Source organism: Channa argus, chromosome 18 (genome assembly GCF_033026475.1).
Source record: "Channa argus isolate prfri chromosome 18, Channa argus male v1.0, whole genome shotgun sequence".
Classification (NCBI taxonomy): domain Eukaryota; kingdom Metazoa; phylum Chordata; class Actinopteri; order Anabantiformes; family Channidae; genus Channa; species Channa argus.
Window position 1 is genome coordinate 7,224,830 of NC_090214.1, and position 22,493 is coordinate 7,247,322.

The window sequence follows — 22,493 nt, forward strand, 5'->3', positions numbered from 1 at the left end:
AACAGAATGAGAGGGGAGGAGAGAAAGAAGTGGGTGTACTTAACGGATCACAACAAAAGTCTTTAGTCTTTAAAGTACCATAGTAAAGGCCCGGGGCCGTTCATGGGAGTGTGTGTGATGTGTGTCCTGAAGAGGGGGATTTGTTCCACCGTTCATGGTCAGTTTTTGGTGACTAGTTACTGTTCTGTGTATACACGTGGTGTGGCACCAGGCATGAAGAAAAATATTCAAATAAGATTCAACAAATTGGTGAATGCAATTGTCAAGAGTAGTTATACATAAAAACAGAAATGTGTGATTCAATAAGTTCACCACAGCACTGCGACATACAAAGTAATACTGCAGCTGTATTGTTTTTGAAATGGATTAAGAAAGCAATTGTATAAAGATTATATGCTTCTACAATAAGTCTTGCCGTTTTTGTCTTCTCTAACTTGTAGTTTGTTAAACTTGTATTATTTTATAATTACTATGTTTAGCTGCATTGTCCTGGATGGCAGTGTTGAGTTAATAAACGGATTTGAAGTTTGTTCACTCCAGTTTCCGTACTGTAGATCCTTATTTAGGGTTAGTTTCTGCCAGATTAATGTAGGAAAAAGAGAAAAAAAGCACTCATAATAGCTAAAATAATGTCTGATTCTTATTAAAATTAAAATTCAACTTGACAATAGACTAGATACAATTTTGGAATCAGTTATTCTTTTGTGTTTGTACTTCAATGAACTTCCTTTCATGTGGTTTTGTAAAAGAAACCTCTTCAGAGATGCAGACAAGAAAGCCAGTCCAATCACTGAGCTGTCTGACTTGTTCAGAAATATTTCATTTTTTTCCTCTTTACTTATTGCATGTGTCAGCAAATTATCATGTGCAGGTTCAAACTCAATTCATTTTATTTTATTTTTTTGCCTTTGGAATCAAAGCAGTGGGGTGATGCAAAGAAATGCCTTCAAGCAACGGAGATGTTGCATTAAAAAAAAATTGTTTAAATGTGAACCGTATAACTTCTGCAAGATGTGTACAACCAGTCAGACTTTGCACGTTAGACCAGAAACAAGAACATCCCTCCTGTCACACTGCTAAGCAATGATTTATTAAAGATGCATGCAGAAAGATTCACCCCACTGGGAACAGAACACTGCAAGAAAAGTAGGTCAGCACATTGAGATGATAAGATTTAAATCATCTAGAATAACAAAGATTTGTGTTCATTTCGTCCTTTCGTTTAAATCCTAATGACATTGTTCCTACAGGGTTGGTCAGCTGATGCTGTGAACGAGGAACACCCGATGTTATCCTGACCTTTCTAGGAAACAGTCTTTAATAATGGTCACTTTTCATTTTATTGAAGTTCACAGTGGAGAGTTGCTTATACTTTAAATGTCTTTCTGAAGACCTTTTTCAGGTCACATCTGTATGACCTTATGACTGTCAAGTCCAGTACAACAACTTAGAAAAGAACAGTAAACCTAATTCTGGTAAGAGAGGAAAATTGTGATTTTCTAGTTATTTGTGGCAACATTTTATGATGCAGGCTGTAATTTCAGTGTTTACTCTGAGCCACTTGTTAGAGTTATTAGAGGAGTGCAAGCAGGTTGGAACGGGTGGAGAAAAGTATCAGGTCTGTTAAAAGGGTATCAGCAAGAATGATAGGAAAAGTGTTAGATGTGTTGGAGATAAAGTCAGAGAGGCCAGATTGAGGTGGTTTGGACCTGCTCAGAGGAGAGACTGTGAATATATTCTAGAAGGATGCTGAGGTTGGAGCTGCCAGGCAGGAGGTCTAGAGGAAGACAAAAGAGGAGATTTATGGATGTAGTGAGAGAGGACATGAAGGTAGTTGGTGTGAGAGAAGAGGATGCAGAGGACATGGTTAGATGGAGGCACATGACTCACTCTGATGACCCCTGAAACGGAAAAGCCGAAAGGAAAGAAGACTCTGAACAACTTGTTTTAGGTGTCTTTGACTTGACAGCAGAACTATAAGTGGTTTTATATATAACTCTATATCTGTCTATATCTATAAATAAAACTACTTTAAATTTGAATTGAATATTTCAATTTTATATTATTCAATATGTCTTATCCTTATAGTGATTCAGAGGGAAATGTTTACTTCGCTGTATATTACTGCAAATTGAGCCGTACCTCAAACCACTATCTACTCTAGTACAGTGGATCTTGTATTAGTAATTTATCCTCTAATAAAACTTAAAACTTACATATCTGTAAACTATTGTTAAAGATTTACTTATAAAGCGACCACAAAGAGGCTTGGAGCCGACAGCCACATATAGGGAATCAAAGTACCTGAAGTTCAATTAACAAATTGTTGATTGACACATATTCATATAATTAAAAACATCATTGTCAACCATTTACATTTACATTTAGTTATTTAGCAGACGCTTTTATCCAAAGCGACTGACAAGTGAGGTACAAGGCAGCAAAAATCTAAGTCAAGGACAAAAACATCAAAGCAGAGTCCTATCAGAAAAGTGTTTACAGTTCACGAGATGCAAGTGCGAGAAAGAGCAGAAAGGATTTTTTTTTTTTTTTTAAAGAGATTTAAGTGCAGAGGAAGATGCGGAAGAGTTCTGTTTTCAGCAGTTTTTTGAATATTGGGAGATAGTCAGCTGAGCGTGCAGAGTTTGGTAGCTCGTTCCACCATCGTGGGACCATTGCGCTAAAAGGTTTTGCTTGGTGTCTTCTGTGCGGTGCTGGGACCACCAGGCGTCGTTCGTTGGCAGACCGCAACCATTTAATTTAACCTTAATTTGCATGACTTTTACTTGCAATGGAACATTTTTTCCACAACTGCATTTCTACCTGCGTCACAGAAATACAGAAAATCAGCTTTCATACTTGACTCAGCTGACTTGTTTGGCCCTTCAAATTGAAGAAAAACAAAACATCGGGGAACTCACTTCACAATGATGAAGAGAGAAAAGCAGCATCTTTGCAGTTCTCTTACAATTACTTGGCTAATACCACAGTACTGCAGATGCTGATGAATATCCAGGCTGTTAATCACAAATCTCCTTTACATGTTTACATGCTCAGCACCACAGCTGAGCAAGACGTCGAAGCTGCAGAAACTGAGGCTTGTAATATGCAATCAGAGGCGACCAATGGGCCTCTGATTAGAGTGTTTTACCCCCAGTCATGCCTGTGAGGATGCCTGATGCAACAACAAATTCCGTAGCATCTCTTCTCCACCTGTTTAAACTATGAGCTGAACTATCCTGCTTTAGTGAAGTGCTGGTGATTTTGAAGCATAAACGTTAACTACATCCTCGTCCTGCAGAAAATAAAGCGTACTGTTGGGTGACAAAGTCTACATCTTTTTAGTGTGAAATGGCAAATCGAGTAAAACATTTTTTTTCCCAAGAGCATAAATGCTCATTTAGTTAGTACAAATGTTACTACATAGGAAATTTAAATTAAATTAATTTTTAATTTATCAAGGAGGATGCAAACCTTTGCAAAATTTTATTTTCTTTATTTTACTAGAACTTTTTAAATACAAATCTTTAGTTACTTATGATGTTAATGCAACCCAAATTCAAAAGTTGGGACGATGAGTAAAATGCAAATAAAACAAAATACAATGATTTGCAAATTTCATCAAACCATGTTTTATTCACAATAAAGCATTAACAACATATCAGATGTTGAAACAGACATTTTATCATTTCATGGAAAATATTAGCTCTATTTGAATTTGATGGCAGCAACACATCTCAAAAAAGTTGGAAGAGTGTGATGTTTACCATTGTGTAGCATCTTCTTTTAACAAGTCTCAAATCTTCTGGGAAGTGAAGAGACCAGTTGTTAGTTTTAGGAGAGGAATGTTCCATTCTTGTCTGATGCAGGATTCCACCTGCTGAACAGTCCTGGGCCTTCGTTGCCAAATGTTTTCTATTGGTGAAAGGTCTGGACTGCAGGCAGATCAGTTCAGCACCCAGACTCTTCTCTTGCACAGCCATGCTGTTGTGATTGATGCAGTATGTGGTTTAGCATTGTCTTGCTGAAACATGCAAGGCCTTCCCTGAAAGAGACGACGTCTGGATGGGAGCATATTTGGCTCTAAAACCTCCACTTCATTTTCAGCATCGATGGTGCCTTTCCAGATGTGTAAGCTCCCCATACTGTCAGAGATGTAGGCTTTTAAACTGTCTGCTGATAACAAGCTGGATGGCCCCTTTCCTCTTTAGTTCGTAGGACATGGTTTCCATGGTTACTAAAAAAGACTTTCAAATTTTGATTCATCTGACCACAGAATAGTTTTCCATTTTGCCTTAGTCCATCTTAAATGAGCTTTGGCCCTTGTTCACAGACAGTGATTTCTGGAAGCGTTCCTGAGTCCATGCAGTGATGTCCGGTAAGGAATCAGGCCAGTTTTTAATGCAGCAGGGGCCCAAAGATCACGCACATCCAGTTGTTGTTTGGCCTTGTCCCTTGTTCACAGAGATTCCTCCTGATTTTGCTGAAATTTGTCCACATTTTTTAGAAGCAGTTTGTCTGATTGGTGAACCTCTGCCCATCTTTTCATTTGAGAGGCTCTGCTTTTCTGAAATGCTGCTTTTATACCCAGTCATGTTACTGACCTGTTTGCAATCAACCTAATTAGAAACAAATCATTACATCCTCTTTTTATGTACATTTCACACATTGTCCTACGTATTTTGTATTGGGGTTGTACATTTGTGTCAAGTGAATATGCATTGTTATAAGGTTATGTTTATGGTTGGACTGCATATCCCCACATTGAAATGGCATTTAAGAGTGAAATTAGCTCAAACGTGACTCAGTGAACAAGTTTATGCATTTATCATAAAACAAAGCACATTAAAAAGGTACATCATAACGGGTGGTACAATTCATTTTGGCAGGACATAAATGTCTGTAGCCTCAAGAATTTTTTTCATAATTATTGAAGCATTTCGGTCTGGAAAGTATTTTCACACGTTCCAAAGGCAGCTGTCAAAAATCTACTTTTTCCACTCAAGAGAACTGTAATGGATTTTTGTTCTTTCCTGTCAGATAACCAGACAACTCCAGACAACCCTCTTTTACAGTAATATATCAGTTCATAAAGCAGCACATCAGTGCCGCTGAAAGTCAAAGCCAGAAAGACATTTTGACAGTTTTAGTGTTAAACAGTTCTTAGTTTGTCCATTCATTCTTCAGGTCATTTGTAGTTCTGTCAGCAGCTACTGCACCAGGACGGTAAAGCAGGATCTTGTCCTTCAGATCCTTATGTTTGCTTATTTTTCCTATTTGCAGCATATTAAGAAGTCACTGATTACTTACTACCTATATCCCACCCCATGACAGGTGCCATTGTAATGAAATTATCATGTTATTCACTTCAGCTGCTGTTTCAGTGTTGAAGTTGATCATACTCTGCAAGAACAAAATGACCCAATTTGACTGACACAGGCCCTAGAGGATGGTTATATTCATCCTCTCCTGCCTACTCGAGGGTGAAGCTCATAATATTCCTAAAAGACATAACCAAGACAGAGTCCTAAAAATGAGAGTGGACACAGATGTAGGGGTGCTGGGGGAGGTTATGACCTTCTGTACAGACCACATGGTTGCTTTGTTTGTGGTAATACCCCAAGTGGCCACACTGGCAGCAAGGCTGAGTGACACCACCACATTCAGCTCTCCAAATAGATCTGTGTTGGCAAAACACTTGGCCAAGTGTTGACTTTGTGATCCCTTAATTTTTATTCTAGCTCCATCGTTAACATAATCTATTTTCATCATCAGGTCATTATCAAATTACCCTCAAAATAAATTATATTCCCATCAGCCTCACCTTTAGCCTGTGACTTTGTGATAATTAGTGAATGTTAGCATGATACAAGCATACAGTGATAGACATGGCAAACATTATGACTGCTAACTTTAGGATGTTTGCATAGTTTAAATATAGTCACTATAGCTTCTCTCTGAGTGAGTTTATGAGACAGTTGCCCACAGATTTCCCAGTGTTAGAGTGATCATGCCCTGTGTATTTGGAACAATCTATGTCACTGAATAAAGCTGATTGTGAGTTATTGGGGAAAACCATCCATCAAAATCCTTTTAACTGACTAAATTGTCTTTGGAATAGACAAAATAGCAATTTCAACATTTTTAGAGTCCATCTTGCTGGAGAAGATGCAAGAATCACCTCCCAGACCTCTTGTCCTGATGAATGAGTTCTTCAGAACATGAAATCACAAGGGCTCTTTTAAGGGCGGCTACAGTAGCACTTAAAGCTAATCAAGTGATGATGCATGTGATCCCTGGGGAACTAAAACTGAAAGGGGGGAGCAGTAGTAGGAGAGAGGAAGATGAAGGAAAAGGTCATGCTGTGTTTCCTGAACTCTAGTCAGGAAAGATTCATTTGAAAGGAAACACAGGTTTAATTCAGCTTCCTGACATACCAGCACACACGTGAGGACTCATGGACAAACAATACACATGCACATCCATCCATGGCATCAGCCGGCAGAGTCTACTACTTTCTGTACATTGTGATCCTCTCTTCTTCAATATAGCTTTGTTTACATAATTCAGCTCCTTTACTGGATGCTGTTATACGACTATTGTTAGAATTTTTGATCAGTCCACAGAGAGAAAACACTTTACCATTCGTCAAAAACACATTTGTTCCATATTTAAAATTACTCTCTACTCAGTAATTGTGTTGTCTTTCTTAGTTGTGTTTAAGGATGTGTGTTACTGAAAGCACATCCCCCTTACAAATCAAGTCTGTAATCCCGCTACTTTTATATCATATGTGAAAACACTGCAACATGAATGTCTCTTCTGTGCGTCAACTGAAAAGCTGTTACACAATGGAAAAGAGACACTTGCACAGATAAACTCACGTGCAGTATGTGCATTATGTGCCTTATGTTTGACGCCTGCACAAGTCTATATTTGACAGCCAGTTATGCATTTGCCCAGGCACAGTTACACCAGACATTCCTCACATACTGTACTTCATACGTGCCTAATGGTCTCATGCTATTACAGACGGTAATAGTACCTTCCTCAATTGAAACATGGTTGGGTGAATGAAACTTCCAACAGTGTTATATATAGATCTATTGATTTTGCTTGCCTTGTGCCTCACTTGTAAGTTGCTTTGGATAAAAGCGTCAGCTAAATGACTAAATGTAGTGGGGCTTTGTAAGTGCCTACCTGATCTCTCCATCTAACTCGAGAGCACAGACAAATGTAGCCTGTTAAACCTTCAAATTCTGCCAAATCAATATTTAGAGGAGAAAAGTATAACTGAACACACAGACAACATGTTTGTAAAACAGCAGAAATATGACAAACTAGCTAACCTGCAACATTCCTTAACATTCCTGCTAAAAGTTAGTTGAAAACATTGACAGCCCTTATGCCTGTCTGTTTTAAAGTGAATTGGTTAGCTCATCTTTTCATAAATTAAAGAGCATGAATAAACCAAGCCCCCAGAATCGCTGCTGTGCAGAAGACTACTGAGAGAGCAGTTCAGGGGTGATTTTAACTGACGATTACATTAAAATTCTCTGTTGATATGAGCCTGCCATCAACCTTTTCCACTGGGACCATTTCTTCACTGGAAAGTGTTTCTCAGAAATCTCAGTTAAGCCAGTGGCTTAACCAAACTGCCTTGCCCTTTAAGAGACTCCAAAATACCAAACTTTGGCAATGAAAACTATAACTCTCAGATTTTGCTTTGTCTGTGTTGAATGGACAAACTTTTACACGCTCACATTTCAGCTTTCTGCTGCTTTAAAACCCAAACACATGTGACATGTGCAGCTTCAGCTACTTAGCTCATGACATTGTGCACCTCTAATCTGCACACGACCTCCTACTTACTTAAATCCATAGGCTTAACATTCAACTACAGTCATTCTGACACAGAGTTTCTCTAATTGTTTCAGTGTCATGCTACTGACGGTTTCTCGTAATCTCACATTCACGTCACACACTCTCAGCAAAATATTCACCTCTTGTTTTTCTCACTTTTTATGCAGGACAAGCATGTCTGCCCTTTATTGTGCCTAGTTTATACAATCTTTATAGATCCGGGATTTAATTCACACGTCTCCTGTGGTGACGGCTGGCTTGGCATTTACATAATTAGAGCGATGCTCACAAGCTTAAGCAAAGGTGTTCTGGGGGTGTTTATCAACTTTTCAAACACCAGAAACATCCACAGCTACAAAATCTCACACTGCACGATGAATGAAGTTCATTAATTATCATTAAGCACCTTGCCATAACCACTCTAATAAACCTTATCATTTCAGCCTTTAGCACTACAACTGGGCTGCAGTGAGGTGATGGACTAACTGCACATACATGTAAATGCAAATGATATAATGATTATAATGTACAAAAGGTTACTGATGAGTAAACAAAACGTCAAAAGTCTCCCACTAATCTATTTCCCCCTTAGGGGTTTACTTCTTTTAACAACTAACATTTTTTTTATTTATTTATTTAAGGCTTTGCTTATTAGTGTTTTATATCTTGTATTTTCTTCTTTTTTAATGACTTTTAAGTTCTCCAGGGGCTCACTGCTTATCATAATCAGGGCTGCAAAATGCATTCAATTGCATGTTACAGTTGTGTTTCTGTTATAGATAACTGTAAGATGTAGATTTGTGGTTTACACAGTGTAAACATTTACATTGTGTATAGCAGTTATACACAAAGTTTACATTCTCATTTATATAACTTGCTGTTTCTGTTATCAGAGAAAGAAGGAATGAGGCTGTGATATTAAAGTAGATCCACAACTGCGGTTTTGAAAGTCTAAAAAAGAATTTTTCGTGACTTTATTACTCACTAAATTCAATTTAAAATTTTATAGTGATATCAGTCAAGTTGTTATGAAAAGCCAGTATGGATGTTATGGCTTATAATTATTTATTACAGTGTCACAATTTTCAACACTCATCAACAATGTAGAACATAATTAAAGAACCAAAATCTGAACAAAGAGCATAAATTAAAGTGATGAGGGCAACACAGTGGTGGAGTAGTTAGCAATGGCACATCAAAGCTAAGAGGTCCCTAATTTAAATCTATCTGCCAGCTGTACCCTTTTGGTCTGGGGTTTGGAGGTCCGGGTCCAAAGACTTGCCAGTGTGAATGGTTGTCTGAGATGGGCTCTCGCCCTTCAATGATTCTGAACAGGGTTAGCGGTTAAGATTATGGATGAATAGATTAAAATTTTAGGTTGTTGGGTTTTCCTTTCTTCTTTTTCCATTTTCAGAATATCCTGCAGCTTGTTACAATGTTTCTCACAGATCTGATGGTTGTGACTAAAGCTAGATGGAAAAGAACTGAACAGCTTCTTGCAAAACCATCCACAATTGCATCAAGTCTCATTTAGATGATAGGTGTGAATCGTCTCCTGTTTCTGAAATATTTCCAGTAGACTCAGCATCACTGAGCCAGAAATAAATGCCATTAAATGCTGTATTTACTCAGCAACTAGATCCTGCTCATCTATTAATCTGTGCACATGAACCTCTTTTTGTAAGTGGAAACCAGGTTAACTGAGATGGAAAATATAGCAAACCTCAGTGCTATTTGGTTCACAGAATACCAAAGCTTTGTCCTTTATTTTCTTCCCTTCAAACTCAAACATTCAGAGCACAGCAGTGGTACTTAAAGGGATGTAGCTATTCAAACAGATTACACAAAAACTGAGTGTGAGGAATATGTAAACTCTGCTTTCACTGAAAACACAGGTTTCTGAGCCCTGAGAGAACGAATGCAAGTCGCTAAGATGCAGAAATATTTCATGGTCTCTCACCAGACCAATTCAGAATTTTCATTTTCTTTCCCCTTCTTTTCCTTTTAATCTTATTTTCAGTGCTCTATGTTAGATGTTATTTGAATGGTACATTTAGTTTTATAGAGAATGTGGTTCAAACTAGCTTTTTACTTGTGCTCCTCTACAACTTTGCCTTGGTAGCATTGCACTCTACGACCCCTGCTGCTAACATCTGGTCTATCTCTGCAGACGTAAAGCCAAACTCCTCGAGGACCTCGACTGTGTGTTCACCAATAACAGGATCAGAGGCGAGGCAAGGCTCTGCAGGAGTTCGAGACAGAACCGGGGCTGGCCTGGGGCTTTCTTCCCCACTTGAGTCAGTGATAAAAGAAGCTCTTTCCTGGTTGTGAGGGTGTGAGCCCACCTGTTTGAAAGACAATACTGGTGTGACACAGGCATCAGTCCTATCAAAAATCTTTGACCAATCTGCCTGGGTTTTGGAGGCAAAACGCTCTGTAAAGATCCGTCGCAGGTCTGGCCAGTCACTGATGCTCATCTGATCCGGCAATACTCCAGCGTCCAAATCTAAGCCTAGAAAAAAAGGACACATGCAACCAAACATATTTGTCAACAAGAAAATGGTGTGAAATAAAGAAACTTCTGAGGTTAGAGTAGTGGTAAGCAGCTCTTTGTTCCAAACTGACCTTTTCCAAACAGATCACAAATGATTTCACTTGATAGATAAGTTGTTTATTTTCACTAGTCAGTACTGTTCTTAGAGCCAAACTGGGACGGCAATTTCAAATTTCAAAGAGCTGTTTGTTTCACATTAAAGATTTACATTACAGTTTTCTGTGTTTTGACACAAAGTACAATTTGTGTCACTATTAGTTTTCTCACAACCAAAACTCTGTATTTCTTGCTTCCATTAATACATTCATTTCATCATAATATAAAAAAAGATAAGCCAGCCTGTATTTGCATCATACAAACCCTTAAGTAGCTGTCTGTAGAACTGTGGTTCTATGGCACCCACAGCCATGTACTTTCCATCTGAGGTCTGGTAGGTATCATAGAAGGGCGCTCCACTGTCCAGCAGGTTCTCTCCTCTAGGATTTTCCCACAGACCAATACGACGGGACTTCCATACAAATGAACCCACATAAGCTGCTCCCTCCACCTGAGGACAGTGAGGGGAAGGGGTAAAAAGGAAAACATACAGTCAGGGGCTTTTATATTTTAAACCCTTTATAACACAAATCAAAATTTTTTTGCAGAAACTTAACATAAATTCCCACTCTATTCTTCAACTTAACCATTTTATTTATTGATATAAGCATTTAAGAGTCGAATAAACTCATTGAAATTGCAAATTACCTCCTGTGTACACAATACACATTTTTCTAAATTAAAGTTTAGAAAAACTTTTTGAATAAGCTTTTTAACAAAGATTTACTCCACAATAGGTATTCTACTGACACCTACCAGATAAAACACCAGCTGTCTGCAGTCTTAATTTGTTTAAGACTCAAGACTCTGCTGTTGCTGAATACATTAAAACCAGAAGTGATCAAATACTAGTTAAACACACAACTAAATTATACTGGTTGGATGTGATAACCAATATTAAGAACATCAACATCAAAAGTCAGAATTTTGTTGTCCAGATGAGGCTGGAGCAGAGCTGAACACTGTCACTTCTGTTACTGCTGACTGCAATCAATTCAGTCAGAATAATGAGTCTGTGCTGCTTCTCAAAACAATAGCCTCATCAACAAAGGCGGTTTAAATATTTAAAGAAGTAACAAAAAGCAGAACATTGGACTTTTCTAACACGGCTCAACTATTTTCTACCAAACTGTTTCTTTTCTGAGTCATCAGGGACAAATTAAAGGGGAGGGAAGAGGGGAGCTTTGAGCAAAGTCCTTTTTAATAAAAACAAACCCAACTTTTCACATTGTCATCTAAACTATTGTTATTCTAAATCTATTACAGCTACTTTAAACATCACAGTAAATTCCCTCTAAAATGAGCACAGGTGTGAAATTTAGTTTAAACATGTCTATGGGCCCACACAACCGTTGGGAGGATAGTGGTTACTAAAAATGGATGGATGAACGGATAGTGATAATGTCATGGACAACACACTTTTGAAAACATGGGCTCAGCCCTAATGTGTCAAGAGTTGATAGTTTTGGATTGTGTACTGCTTGTGTTGGCACTGAGTTGGCACAAAAGATGTTCCAATGACAAGTGTACAGGACGGACCAGGTGTTTCTAACAATGAAGCTTTCAGTTTTCACAAAAATGTGGATTCAAAGCTATAATCTGTTTCTTTCATATATTTTTGCTATAAATGTGCTTCAAAACATGTCTAATTTAAGAGAGGTGCTTTTAAGGCTTCCTGACTCAGTCACAATACAAGCACTGCCAGCGATGACAGAAATTGGCATTTTTGAGAGAGGCTTGCACTTTTAACCAAATTATTAAAGATTTATACTTATTGTTATTTATTGTAATTTCTTAAGGGTAGCTACTTGAAGCATTGTTGCAGAGTGTAGCAGAGCAGGGAGAAGGATCCTTCCTATGAAATTTTGTAGCAACGTGAATTTAGTTAACACTTATCTACAGGAATATGTACAAGAAACAATATACCAACATCAGCAACAGTATTGCTAGTTTGTCTGCCAGCTACATTAAATGCTCCTTGACACAATATGTAATTATTTAGCCCAATGAAATTAGACTTAAAATTTGGCCTTGATTTCAAAAAGTATGCAAGACCTGTCAATTTAATTTCAGCTGTCTTTTTTAAACAAGGACCTAAAGAGACAATTAGTGATCACTACAGTGTGTTATCCCTTAACTTTACAGCAAATACACCATTTGACTCAAAGGTTAGTTTAGTCATCATGAAAACCACTTTTCAGGCTAAGAAAATACATGCATAATGTCTTTAGTGTCATGAGGAGCTTTTTAAAGTCCGAAAATATTCTTGATGGCCCCTACATGATATCAAATCATCAGTCTAGAGGTGCCTCAATCTCATTTTATCAGCTGAGTCATTAAACCTTTTTTTTTTTTTAATCTGGGCCTTTATGCACAGAACAATGCCTGATAAAAGAAAGGCAGGTTTTTCATTTTGGTAAGCAAAGACAAAGGTGGTGGAAATGGAGCGTAGTGCAAGGAAGGGGTATAAGGTGTAGCTCATATTAGTTATCTGCTCTGGTGCTGAAAAAGTCAGCTTTTATCCACTCGCTGTTACAACCTCTCGCACTGCTGTCTGACAGCTGACAAGTGACTTTATGTGGCTAAGGATTTTACAGCTGATTTATGAGCTGGATTTGCACTTTATTAGTCTGAGTGTGTGGAAACCCGTTGTTTTGCATCCTAAACAAAAAGCCTTAACAGGTGACACATGGGATACAGGCTCACATAGAGTCCTGAAGAAAAAAACAATCACTAACGCTGAACAAAAATGTCGATAGATAGAAAAGGTAAGAGGCATAAGCACATACAAAGTGGATGAGTGTGTTCTTGAGTTTGTCATCCTGTTTTATAATTTCGATGCCAGTGGTTTAAATGGTGAGGTTCATTTAATACAAATGAATTGCATTACGGAGACTGCAGGATGTTTTTTTAAAAACTCGATTCACACTGAAGGGTTGAAGTCAGGATATCGTGTCGACCGTTTTCTTTTTGACAGTTGTTTTTAAAATTTGCATTTCCATTTCAGAATTTTCCCAAACATCTAAACATTTTCTTTTGTGGAAAGGTTACGGTTACTACTTTTTAAAATTAAGTGAAAATAAAATAAATAAACCGAGGCAGCATAAATGTACACAGTTGGGAGTGTTATACTGTTAATACATTGAATGTATACGTTTAGCTAACTTTTTATTCATGATTTAGGGAGTTTTTCCTATTCTGAGTTTCAATTTCTCTCCTACCTTCGGGAGTTCATTAGAGCAGTTCTGCTTTGTAACCACACAGCTCCATCACAGCAGGATTCCTACTCTTTGATGTGCTTTTCAAATAATTTCGCTATGAGCCATCCAGCTGATCATTTATCCTATCAAAAGTTGATCTTGACTTTGCCACAGTGCACCTTCATCTTCACCCTGGACTACCTGGTATGTGTTTTATTTTCTCTGCAGTACCTCTAGCAATAAGCTTACACTAAGAAAGCCTATTGCTAGTTTGCTGCATGGCTGCCATGCACAGCATGGCCAAAGTATTTTTTCCTCTATAATTTGCTTGCATTTTATTTAAGTTGGCACCAATTACAACATAAACATGGACAGTTTAAAACACATTGCAAAACAAATTCTGCAGAGCAAGTGGTACTGTACTGTATGTCACACTTTGTGAAACTGACTCAGTGCCAAAGTACATGTTTGCTGGACTCTGACAACATTCTTACCATGCTGGCATCAATTATCTGTCCTTTCCCTGACTTTGTCCTTTCCAACAACGCTAGGACTATCCCCAGGGCACAGGTGAGGCCACCGCCTGCAAAGTCAGCTAACAGGTTTAATGGTGCAACGGGCTTCTCTCCTCTACGACCCAGCCGGGATAAGAGGCCTGTGACAGAAATGAGACAAAAGCTTCACACAAACTGCAATGACATCTTGACAGGTGGTCTAACAATAGATAACTGGCATAGTTAGAAAGAAAAAATTCAAATGAAAAGTCAATGAAAGTCAATGATCAAACAGAAAATGTTATCAGACGTCTGCAAACAGAAAAGCTTTAATGTGTACAGTGCTAAAGCTCTAATAGTGCACAAAAGCACCCAATACCTTCAAAGACTTATTTTAGTTAAGCTGGGTATGTCTCTGTTGGCTCCTCCACTGTATACACCACTAACAAAATGCTAGGGATATTCAACTTTCAGGTGACATTTCAGAATGTACCTAAAATCCACTCATTTTGCATTTTGTGTGTGTGTATTTTCCAACATTGTATTTAAAGATTTTTTAAACACAAACACAAATATTTGTGTATTTTTTGTATTCCTCAACATTTTCAAAGTTATAAATAATAGAAATACTCTCACTGGTTAAAAGGATGGACATTAAGACTATGAAGACTATAATGAAAGGTCTGTCATTTCTTTAATTACCAGGCTTTGTACAGATAGTCCAGTTTCTGCAAAAATCTATACAAGAGTAAAAACACACAATTTTGTCACACTACAACAATTAAACTATGCATGGAGAAATGATCCACTGATCACCCCTGTTAGTTTAACACTCTCCCTGTAATCACATTTTAATTTGATCAACTTAATAGTTCTGAATTAGGACCTTTAGTATTTGAAGAAGGCTACAGCAATTAACTGAATGAGTCAGATACACATAATTAACATTTCACATACTGCATTATGCTGCTTAGCAGGAAGTAGTTTCAGGCTGTGAACATTAATTAGGCTGCCACTTGAACTGAGTGTGTCGCCTTCACAGCCATCAAAAGGTGATTGAAAATCTTTTGCATTATTTCAACCCTTAGTTATTTGCAAATGTAGAAACATGAATTTGAATTTGATAAAATGCTATCCAACCCCATCCTTTAGTGAACCAGTCACTTTTTAACATAGTGATTTCTCCAGGAATATGGTATGTGCTATGAAATCACATAATAGAAAAGGATGAATGTTATACAAATCAGAAAGTTAATTAAAAATAGAAACTCAACCAATTCTTTTAAGGTTTTCAAGTACACACAATGTGTTATGTAATGCACACATGGTGGACAGGTATGAGAACGAAAACAAAAGGCTGAATCCTGAACAATGACATTACTGTGGCTGTTGTTATTCTCAGGGTTGACAGTGTCTGGTGGGAATTATTGTTTCTAACGTTATGAAAAAGTAGACAAAACTGGATCAGGCAAAAAGTAAGCAAAGAAAAGACAAATAATTACAATATGCATTGCTGTTCTTCAGTTCAAATGCATGAATGGATTCTCTATGTTGCTTATTACCTGAAATGGCGAGGTAGTTGATGTCATGTCCAGCTGCCGTGGCATAAGATCCACTCTGTCCATACCCGGTCAGTCGAGCATAGATCAGACGAGGATTTTCCTTTAACAGCTCCTTTGGACCGAGGCCCAACTTCTCCATCACACCTGGGAGATCAGCTCAAGGTCGGTCAATAATTTCATCAAACAGAAATTTTTAGTCTTATGTTGCTTCTTATCCAGCATGAACCACAACTTATCAGAAAATTGCATCATCCTTCAATAACAAATTTTAGCTGTTAATTCTTATTCAAGAATGGTTTGGGATTAGCAGGTCGTCCCTCCTCAGTAACACAAAGACACATTTTTATCTACGTTTTAACATGGACTTTTTCATGTCCTTTTTCATGGTTGTACTGTCAAAAAATGTGTAACTGTAATTCCTTTTGTCATGTTTCAGATGAGTTTATCCCGAGTGTATGAGTCAACCAGGGTTTCCTGTGTATTGTTTTGCGTATAGGCGTACTGATGATTTTTAACCCATTTACAAAATTAAATGAACAAAAATTCAGCCTTTATGTAAAGCACCTTTTCAGCTGCACCTACTGTATATAATGCTGCCTACGTATTGATACAGCAGTACTTTTAACTTTTACTACTTTAAGTACATTCAGCTCAATAATAATTTGGTACTTTCTACCAAGAAGGATTTTGAATGTATGATTTGTACTTGATGTCTGACCTTTACGGTAAGGCTCAAGGACCACATCAGACTGGACACAGAGCTTCCTGAGCAAGGCTACACCCTCTGTGCTCTTCAGGTTGATGGCCACAGATTGTTTGCCTCGGGCCTGTGTGTCCACACCTGTGGCAACCTTGGTCCTATCCACTCGGATCACCTTGGCGCCAAAGTCTGCCAGGATCATCCCACAGAACGGTGCTGGAGCAAGACCTGCCAGCTCAACGACTCTCACACCAGCCAGTGCCATGATGAATAATAGAGCTGGAAGACACAATTTTACAAACAAATCTGAGATTAATCCAAAACCAATAAAATATTCTCTGGCGTTAGTAAAGGCTGTCAGTGAACTATTAAAGCAAGCACATATTGTAATCAACACCCTGTTGTGTTTAGCCTACAAACCTTTTGAATGTTTGTCACTTGGATAATTGACATTCTGTGAGACATTATTAGGCCTGTTGCCTAGGTGTTAATATAGACGTGCATTTTGTTAAAAAATCATTTAATTACCTTGGTACCATTTTCTCATTTTCAGTTTAACCAAGAGAGCTGCTGATGCACCAGGTTATTTTACTTCCCCAACGAGACATAATATTTGGTTTGCTGTTATGGCTTTGGTGTTAATTACTGTGGGACATCATATTTAGGCTGCCCCAAGTGTAACTCATTACACAATTCAAAGAATTCTACCAATTACTTACAAAGTGTGTGTAAACTTGAAACAAATCTAAATATAAGAATAAGAAAATCAAGCTACAGGTCATCTAGAAACTTCCACAGTGGCAGAACCTGGTGGTAGAGCATTGGGTTGAGATGCAGGTTCGAATCCCACCCCAACGCACGGAACACGTTTCACTGTGGCGAGCCCTGATCTTTGATCTGGAAAATTCTACACCGTTATTTTAAAATGTGACTTAGTGAATAGACTTAGACAAAGCGCATGTAAACGTCTCTCCTCAACCACATCTTCTGTAGGTGACTGCGGGTTTAGGTTTTGGGCACTTATGACGTTTAGAGCTGTATTCATCATACAACACATCAGTGAGACACACGCTACAATTGGTCCTAAATTCTTTTTGCAACATTATAAAAGATTCACAAAGAACAGCCTTCAGCGACAATATCGGGCCTTACAACAGATGTCGTGGATGGAGTAGATAAGAGACTGAGTTTATGCTACAGGAAGAGACAGAGGACACTGAAACAGACAGAATCCAAAGAATAAGTCTGGCAAGTTTTGTAAGAACAAACTACTGCTGAGTACCTTCAAACAAGAGTACAGAGACATAAAACTTAATTAAAAAATACTCATGGCATCGTTTTTGGGGACACACTCATTTCACTTTTAATTCATACACTTGTAAAATACTGCAGTAAAGAAGAACAAAGTCCCCTGCCAGAAGTGACAGGTTACTGTGACAGATTCAGAGCAACAGTGACAATGGAATTTCAAGTCTGAGATGGAAAGTACGCTGCTATGTTTAGCGTTAGCTAATTACTACAACGGTTTGCACAAACTACACTGCAGACCACTAAGTAGCCTTTTCGGACTTTGTACTTTGTGTAAAAAAAAAAAAAACTGCTGTAGGAGAACGACATTATCTCACGTTACTTTGCTCAAACTAACATTAATACCTACGTACGGATCGCTGTCACTACAATGTGTGAACCAACACCAAAGCGGGCTGCTTTGTACAGTACAGTTACTATCTGTCTTACCTTCCGAACCGAGGACCAAACTGACGAGGCCAACTAACCGTTGCGTTAGCTAAAAGTTACAGAGACGCCCGGCGGTAATCGCATGCTAGCTAACTAGTAAACTTTACAAAGAGCTAAAAAGAAAATGAGAAAAAAACAATTTGACATAGTAAATCTTGATAATATTGAAATATTGATTCGTAAGCTGAGTGTAACAATATTTTTGCATTAAATGTGACAAAAGTCATCCAGACAAACGTGGGCGATGACACCAGAATTTGTACTAGTAACTGGTACCGTCTTATCCGCTTCACCTGAAGCTGTGACTCGTGTTTCTCCATTCAGACACGAATGCAGGTTGACTGGGTCAACGAGGGGACGCGGCGGTGTATCCGCTTTTAATACAGAGTAACTAACTCCACCTAGCCGGGCGGCTGTCGGTGTAAGCTAGTTCTTAATACAAGCAAATCCTGTTTTCAAGTAGCGTCTTAGTGACCTCAGCGCGACGGTGGTGAAGATTTCTGGGAGATGAAGTCTTTTATCCGAGTCTGCGCCAAAATTGTGTCAAAGGCTAATGATGCTTCAGTAACCTGACGTAGGAAAAATATAATTGCTAATATTAGTCTTCTTAGTAAAGGTTTAAATAAACGTTTTTCTAAATCGCCGTCTTGCTTCTACCATTTTTCCTGCCTAAAATGTGGTTGTAAATGCAGATCTTTGTCCTTTGTGATTTAACCACAAAAAGCTAAAAAGCATAGATCAGGCAACAAATGGGGGTATTGAACCTGCAATAATAAACAAATAAGTGAATTAAAACGTAAATAAATAAATACAGTTACACCTAAAGTAACATTGGAATGGACACAATATGTAGTCTACATTAATAAATGTGAAAGGAAGACTTACAACTACAGCAGCTGCATCAGCTAGAGTGAGTTCAATAATACGCTCCATAATTACATCCCTAAACCATCACAGCTCATCGGCTTCAAACAGGTGTTAACCATTCATTTAGGCTTTGTGCGCCCACACAACAGATTTCAAATTAAATTAGAGATATGCTTTAAGTGTAGACTGTCAGCTTTAATTTCAGGGTTTTATCAAGAATATTATATAAACCGTATAATTACAAGCATATTTATTCACAACCACCAAGTTCTAGGCGCTACTAGGAGTGTGATCTCAGAATACTGAACATCGAGTTGATTCAGAGATACAGTATCTCTAGCAAATTTACACTTTATTGCAACTTTTTTTTTCTGAACATTTAGGTGCAGACTGGTTGTCATTTCAACAGAGTTTAAACATCACCACTACAGTATATCCAGTAATATTCACCACAACTACCTAGCACAAAGTGCAGCTTAGTTTTGCAAGTATTTGGCCATAGACCACAGGATTGAAGGCATAATTATGTGCACACTAAATTTTAGAATGATTGTGATATTTCAGCTAGAATAAAGTGAAACCCACTAAGTGACTTTATTTTACTGACCAAAGCCACAAAATACCTTTTACTAGGTACATTTGGTTTTCTATGTTTGAAATGAACCTACTAATAACTTCACAACGGTTCACCAGTTCAACCACACAATTCAACTTCTAGTTTTAGTTCTAGTGGAAAAGTAAAGATTTTACCTTGAGTTTATCTCGAGGTGGACATAAATGTGTGTACCAAATGTCATGGCAATCCACTGAAAATGTTCAGACATTTCAAAACCAGAAATGCAACTCTGATGGTGGTACTGTAGAGGAAAAGCCAGGTGCTAACAAAGGTTATTAAAGCCCATCTTCTGGGAGCATTGGCTCTGTGTAAGTAACTTCAGTAGTTGTTGAGATATTTCAGTCTGGGCCAAATGACCGACAGAACAGCACAGCCGTCCCCAGAGCCACAGCTAAAAATACGCTCAAGTGGTCCTGTAAAAGCAGGAGCTGACACATAGGGCCCAGTGTTTTTAAGTTAAACTGTCCTCACCAGGGATCTGTGTTTACCTTTGACTTTGTGAGACATCTAAGATCACATTTGCACTGACAGTGTTGGATTTGTATTGATCACAATAATTAAAGGAAAAGCCTGACTGAGATTGACAGCTTCTTCATTTGTGGAGCAAATACCCACAGTGACTGAAATGTCAACTTTTATGCCACCTAGAAGGATGACGGTGTAGATGGACAGCAAGTTTATGCAAGATTTATGTGGATCATTTCATAAATGCCAACTTTTATTGAAGTTCAGTTGAGATATATAAATAAAAGGTGTTTGACTGCTGCATTTTATACAGATTTTAGAAGCGAAAAGAAAATGACAAAAGACAAGAGAGGCTCTGTGTAGTGATAATCTTGATTCCAGAAAGGAAAATTACTCATCCACATTCAGTAGCTGTGTAAGAGATGAATAAAGCTTGTAGCAAATTACTTTTGACTCACTGATGCCATCGACATAAAATCTGCTTCAGATGAGCAAAAACAAGACCAAACTGGATAACAGAGAACAAGTAAATCTACTGGGGCTACTGACCCACAAACCGCAGGTTCAGAGATTAAATTCCTAGTTCCTCTTGGCCACATGTTGAAGTGTCAAGACACTGAATTCCCAACTAGTGGCGTCTTGAATGGCAGCTATCCACGACAGTTTCCCAAACTGTATTTTTTTAAAAAAACACCTTAATGTAATTATGTTGATTCTGAGGGAAATGATGTCTTGTACAACAAATCTGTCCTTGTGTGTTTCTGAAACCTTGTTACAATAAGAACTTTCTGTATGCATTCTTAATTTAACCACTGTGTGATTTGAAACCCTAATATGTTGCTTGCATTGAGCTGGTCACACACACACACACACGCACACACACACACACACACATATGAGTGGAACTAAGGTCGTTTTGGCAGCCACTGGTTCCAAAAACAATGGCTCAGACTCTATAAATATAACGAAAGCTTTAGAACAGCTACAGTACTAAAAGAAAACAGTTCCACTGCATATTTAAAGTATTTGAATTAATGTATAGCAGGGATTCTACTGCTTTTTTAACAGATGGCAGTTAATGTGATCAATTTTAATATTCTGGTCTAATTTCAGATCGGATTCATCCATATTCTGTTCTGGCTTAATGCCACGGTCATCGCCTTTCTTTAAGGGTCACATTCATTAATTAGAATGACAGCGCGTCAGAGGCTTACTCAGGAAAGCCTGGTTAACAATTTACAATGTGAGGTGGAGGTCAGGACCATAATAACTTTTGCTTGTATCTGCTTATTGTTCCTGTACCTGTGTCACATTCCACTTTATCAGATTAAAGTGGCCCATAACAAAGTGAATCTGGAAGTTCTTATGAAACAAATTCTTTGTCCACCGTTCTCACCAATTGCTAGTTATAAAAACAGATGAAACTTTAAGATGATTTTAAAAAATAACACTTTTCCAGCCGCCTTTGACAGCACAGCAGTAAGCGATTAATTGTGAAAGAGAAGCTGGTATCGATTTCTCTACTGCTGAGAGCCAAAATTGTCCCCAAAGCACATAGTAGGGCATCCTTCTCAAGAACAAGGCTGAATTATCAATAGGGACAGAGGGTCAACTGCCCTGGGGCCTCAGCACTGCACTGTTCTGGATTTACTGTATAGGTCTGGATAGTTAAGTATGAGAAACTTTCCTAACATTGAGGTCTCTCTAAATAAGTGATGTTTTGTCCAGTTGAGGTTACACTGAAAAGGTTTTACACTTTTTAACAGTGTCCCAGAGACCAGCCGCTCCCCCAACACAATGCACCAACCTCAGAATTAAGCACACGTGTAACTGATAGACACATGCTACATGTGCTAGTAAAAGCCTTTGGAAACCCCTACCCACCCCTTTATTTTCAACATCTGAAATAGTCGCAAGACTGTGTCCAACACATTCTGCAAATTTCCACACTCACTCTTCACACATTGATCAGCCAGATGTGCAGAGGTGCAAAGTAAGCAAGAATTCAACTTGTCTCTGAAGTTCTCTTTCAAATTCTGCCCCATATTTTAACAGTAATTATCTGTTTTCTCTCTGTCTCTGTGAGGCCCAGCTCTGCTCCATCTTAGCGTGCAGCACATTTGCATTAGCATCAGCTAGAAACACTTCATCCTTTTGACATGAAAGTACAAACTAATGTACTTACAGTAATGGCTATGTAAATAATGTGCACAGCTAGACAGTGCTGTTAATGTGCTTTATGTCTGATTCCACTAAAACTAAATTGCATCACATCAACACATAAGAATGCCTGAAATGTCAAACACATGAGCGGTTATGTTAGTGACAGGAAATGTTGA

At 38.1% G+C, this 22,493-nt stretch overlaps 1 protein-coding gene across 5 annotated transcripts; it reads right to left on the reverse strand.

The window, feature by feature from the left end:
* Positions 1 to 4,811: 4,811 nt before the first annotated feature.
* Positions 4,812 to 18,653, reverse strand: amacr (alpha-methylacyl-CoA racemase). Of its 5 annotated transcripts, none has more exons than XM_067484394.1 (6): positions 18,500 to 18,653; positions 16,488 to 16,748; positions 15,770 to 15,913; positions 14,208 to 14,368; positions 10,778 to 10,964; positions 4,812 to 10,375 (listed from the first exon to the last, which is right to left on the reverse strand). In XM_067484394.1, exons 2-6 carry the CDS (start codon positions 16,732 to 16,734, stop codon positions 9,966 to 9,968), a joined length of 1,149 nt encoding a protein of 382 aa, XP_067340495.1. In that variant the 5' UTR covers positions 16,735 to 16,748; positions 18,500 to 18,653; the 3' UTR covers positions 4,812 to 9,965. The 5 variants fall into 5 exon arrangements, with proteins under 5 accessions (XP_067340495.1, XP_067340493.1, XP_067340494.1 ...); XM_067484392.1 differs by having other exon boundaries at positions 18,483 to 18,640; XM_067484393.1 differs by lacking the exon at positions 18,500 to 18,653 and adding an exon at positions 18,207 to 18,415.
* Positions 18,654 to 22,493: the final 3,840 nt, after the last annotated feature.

Coding starts and splice junctions, on each gene's coding strand:
- amacr (XM_067484391.1), bottom strand. Junction 14,369..15,769: donor CAACTACCTCGCCATTTCAG/GTAATAAGCAAC, acceptor TTTCTGTCACAG/GCCTCTTATCCCGGCTGGGT. Junction 10,376..10,777: donor CTACAGACAGCTACTTAAGG/GTTTGTATGATG, acceptor CTTTTTTTCTAG/GCTTAGATTTGGACGCTGGA.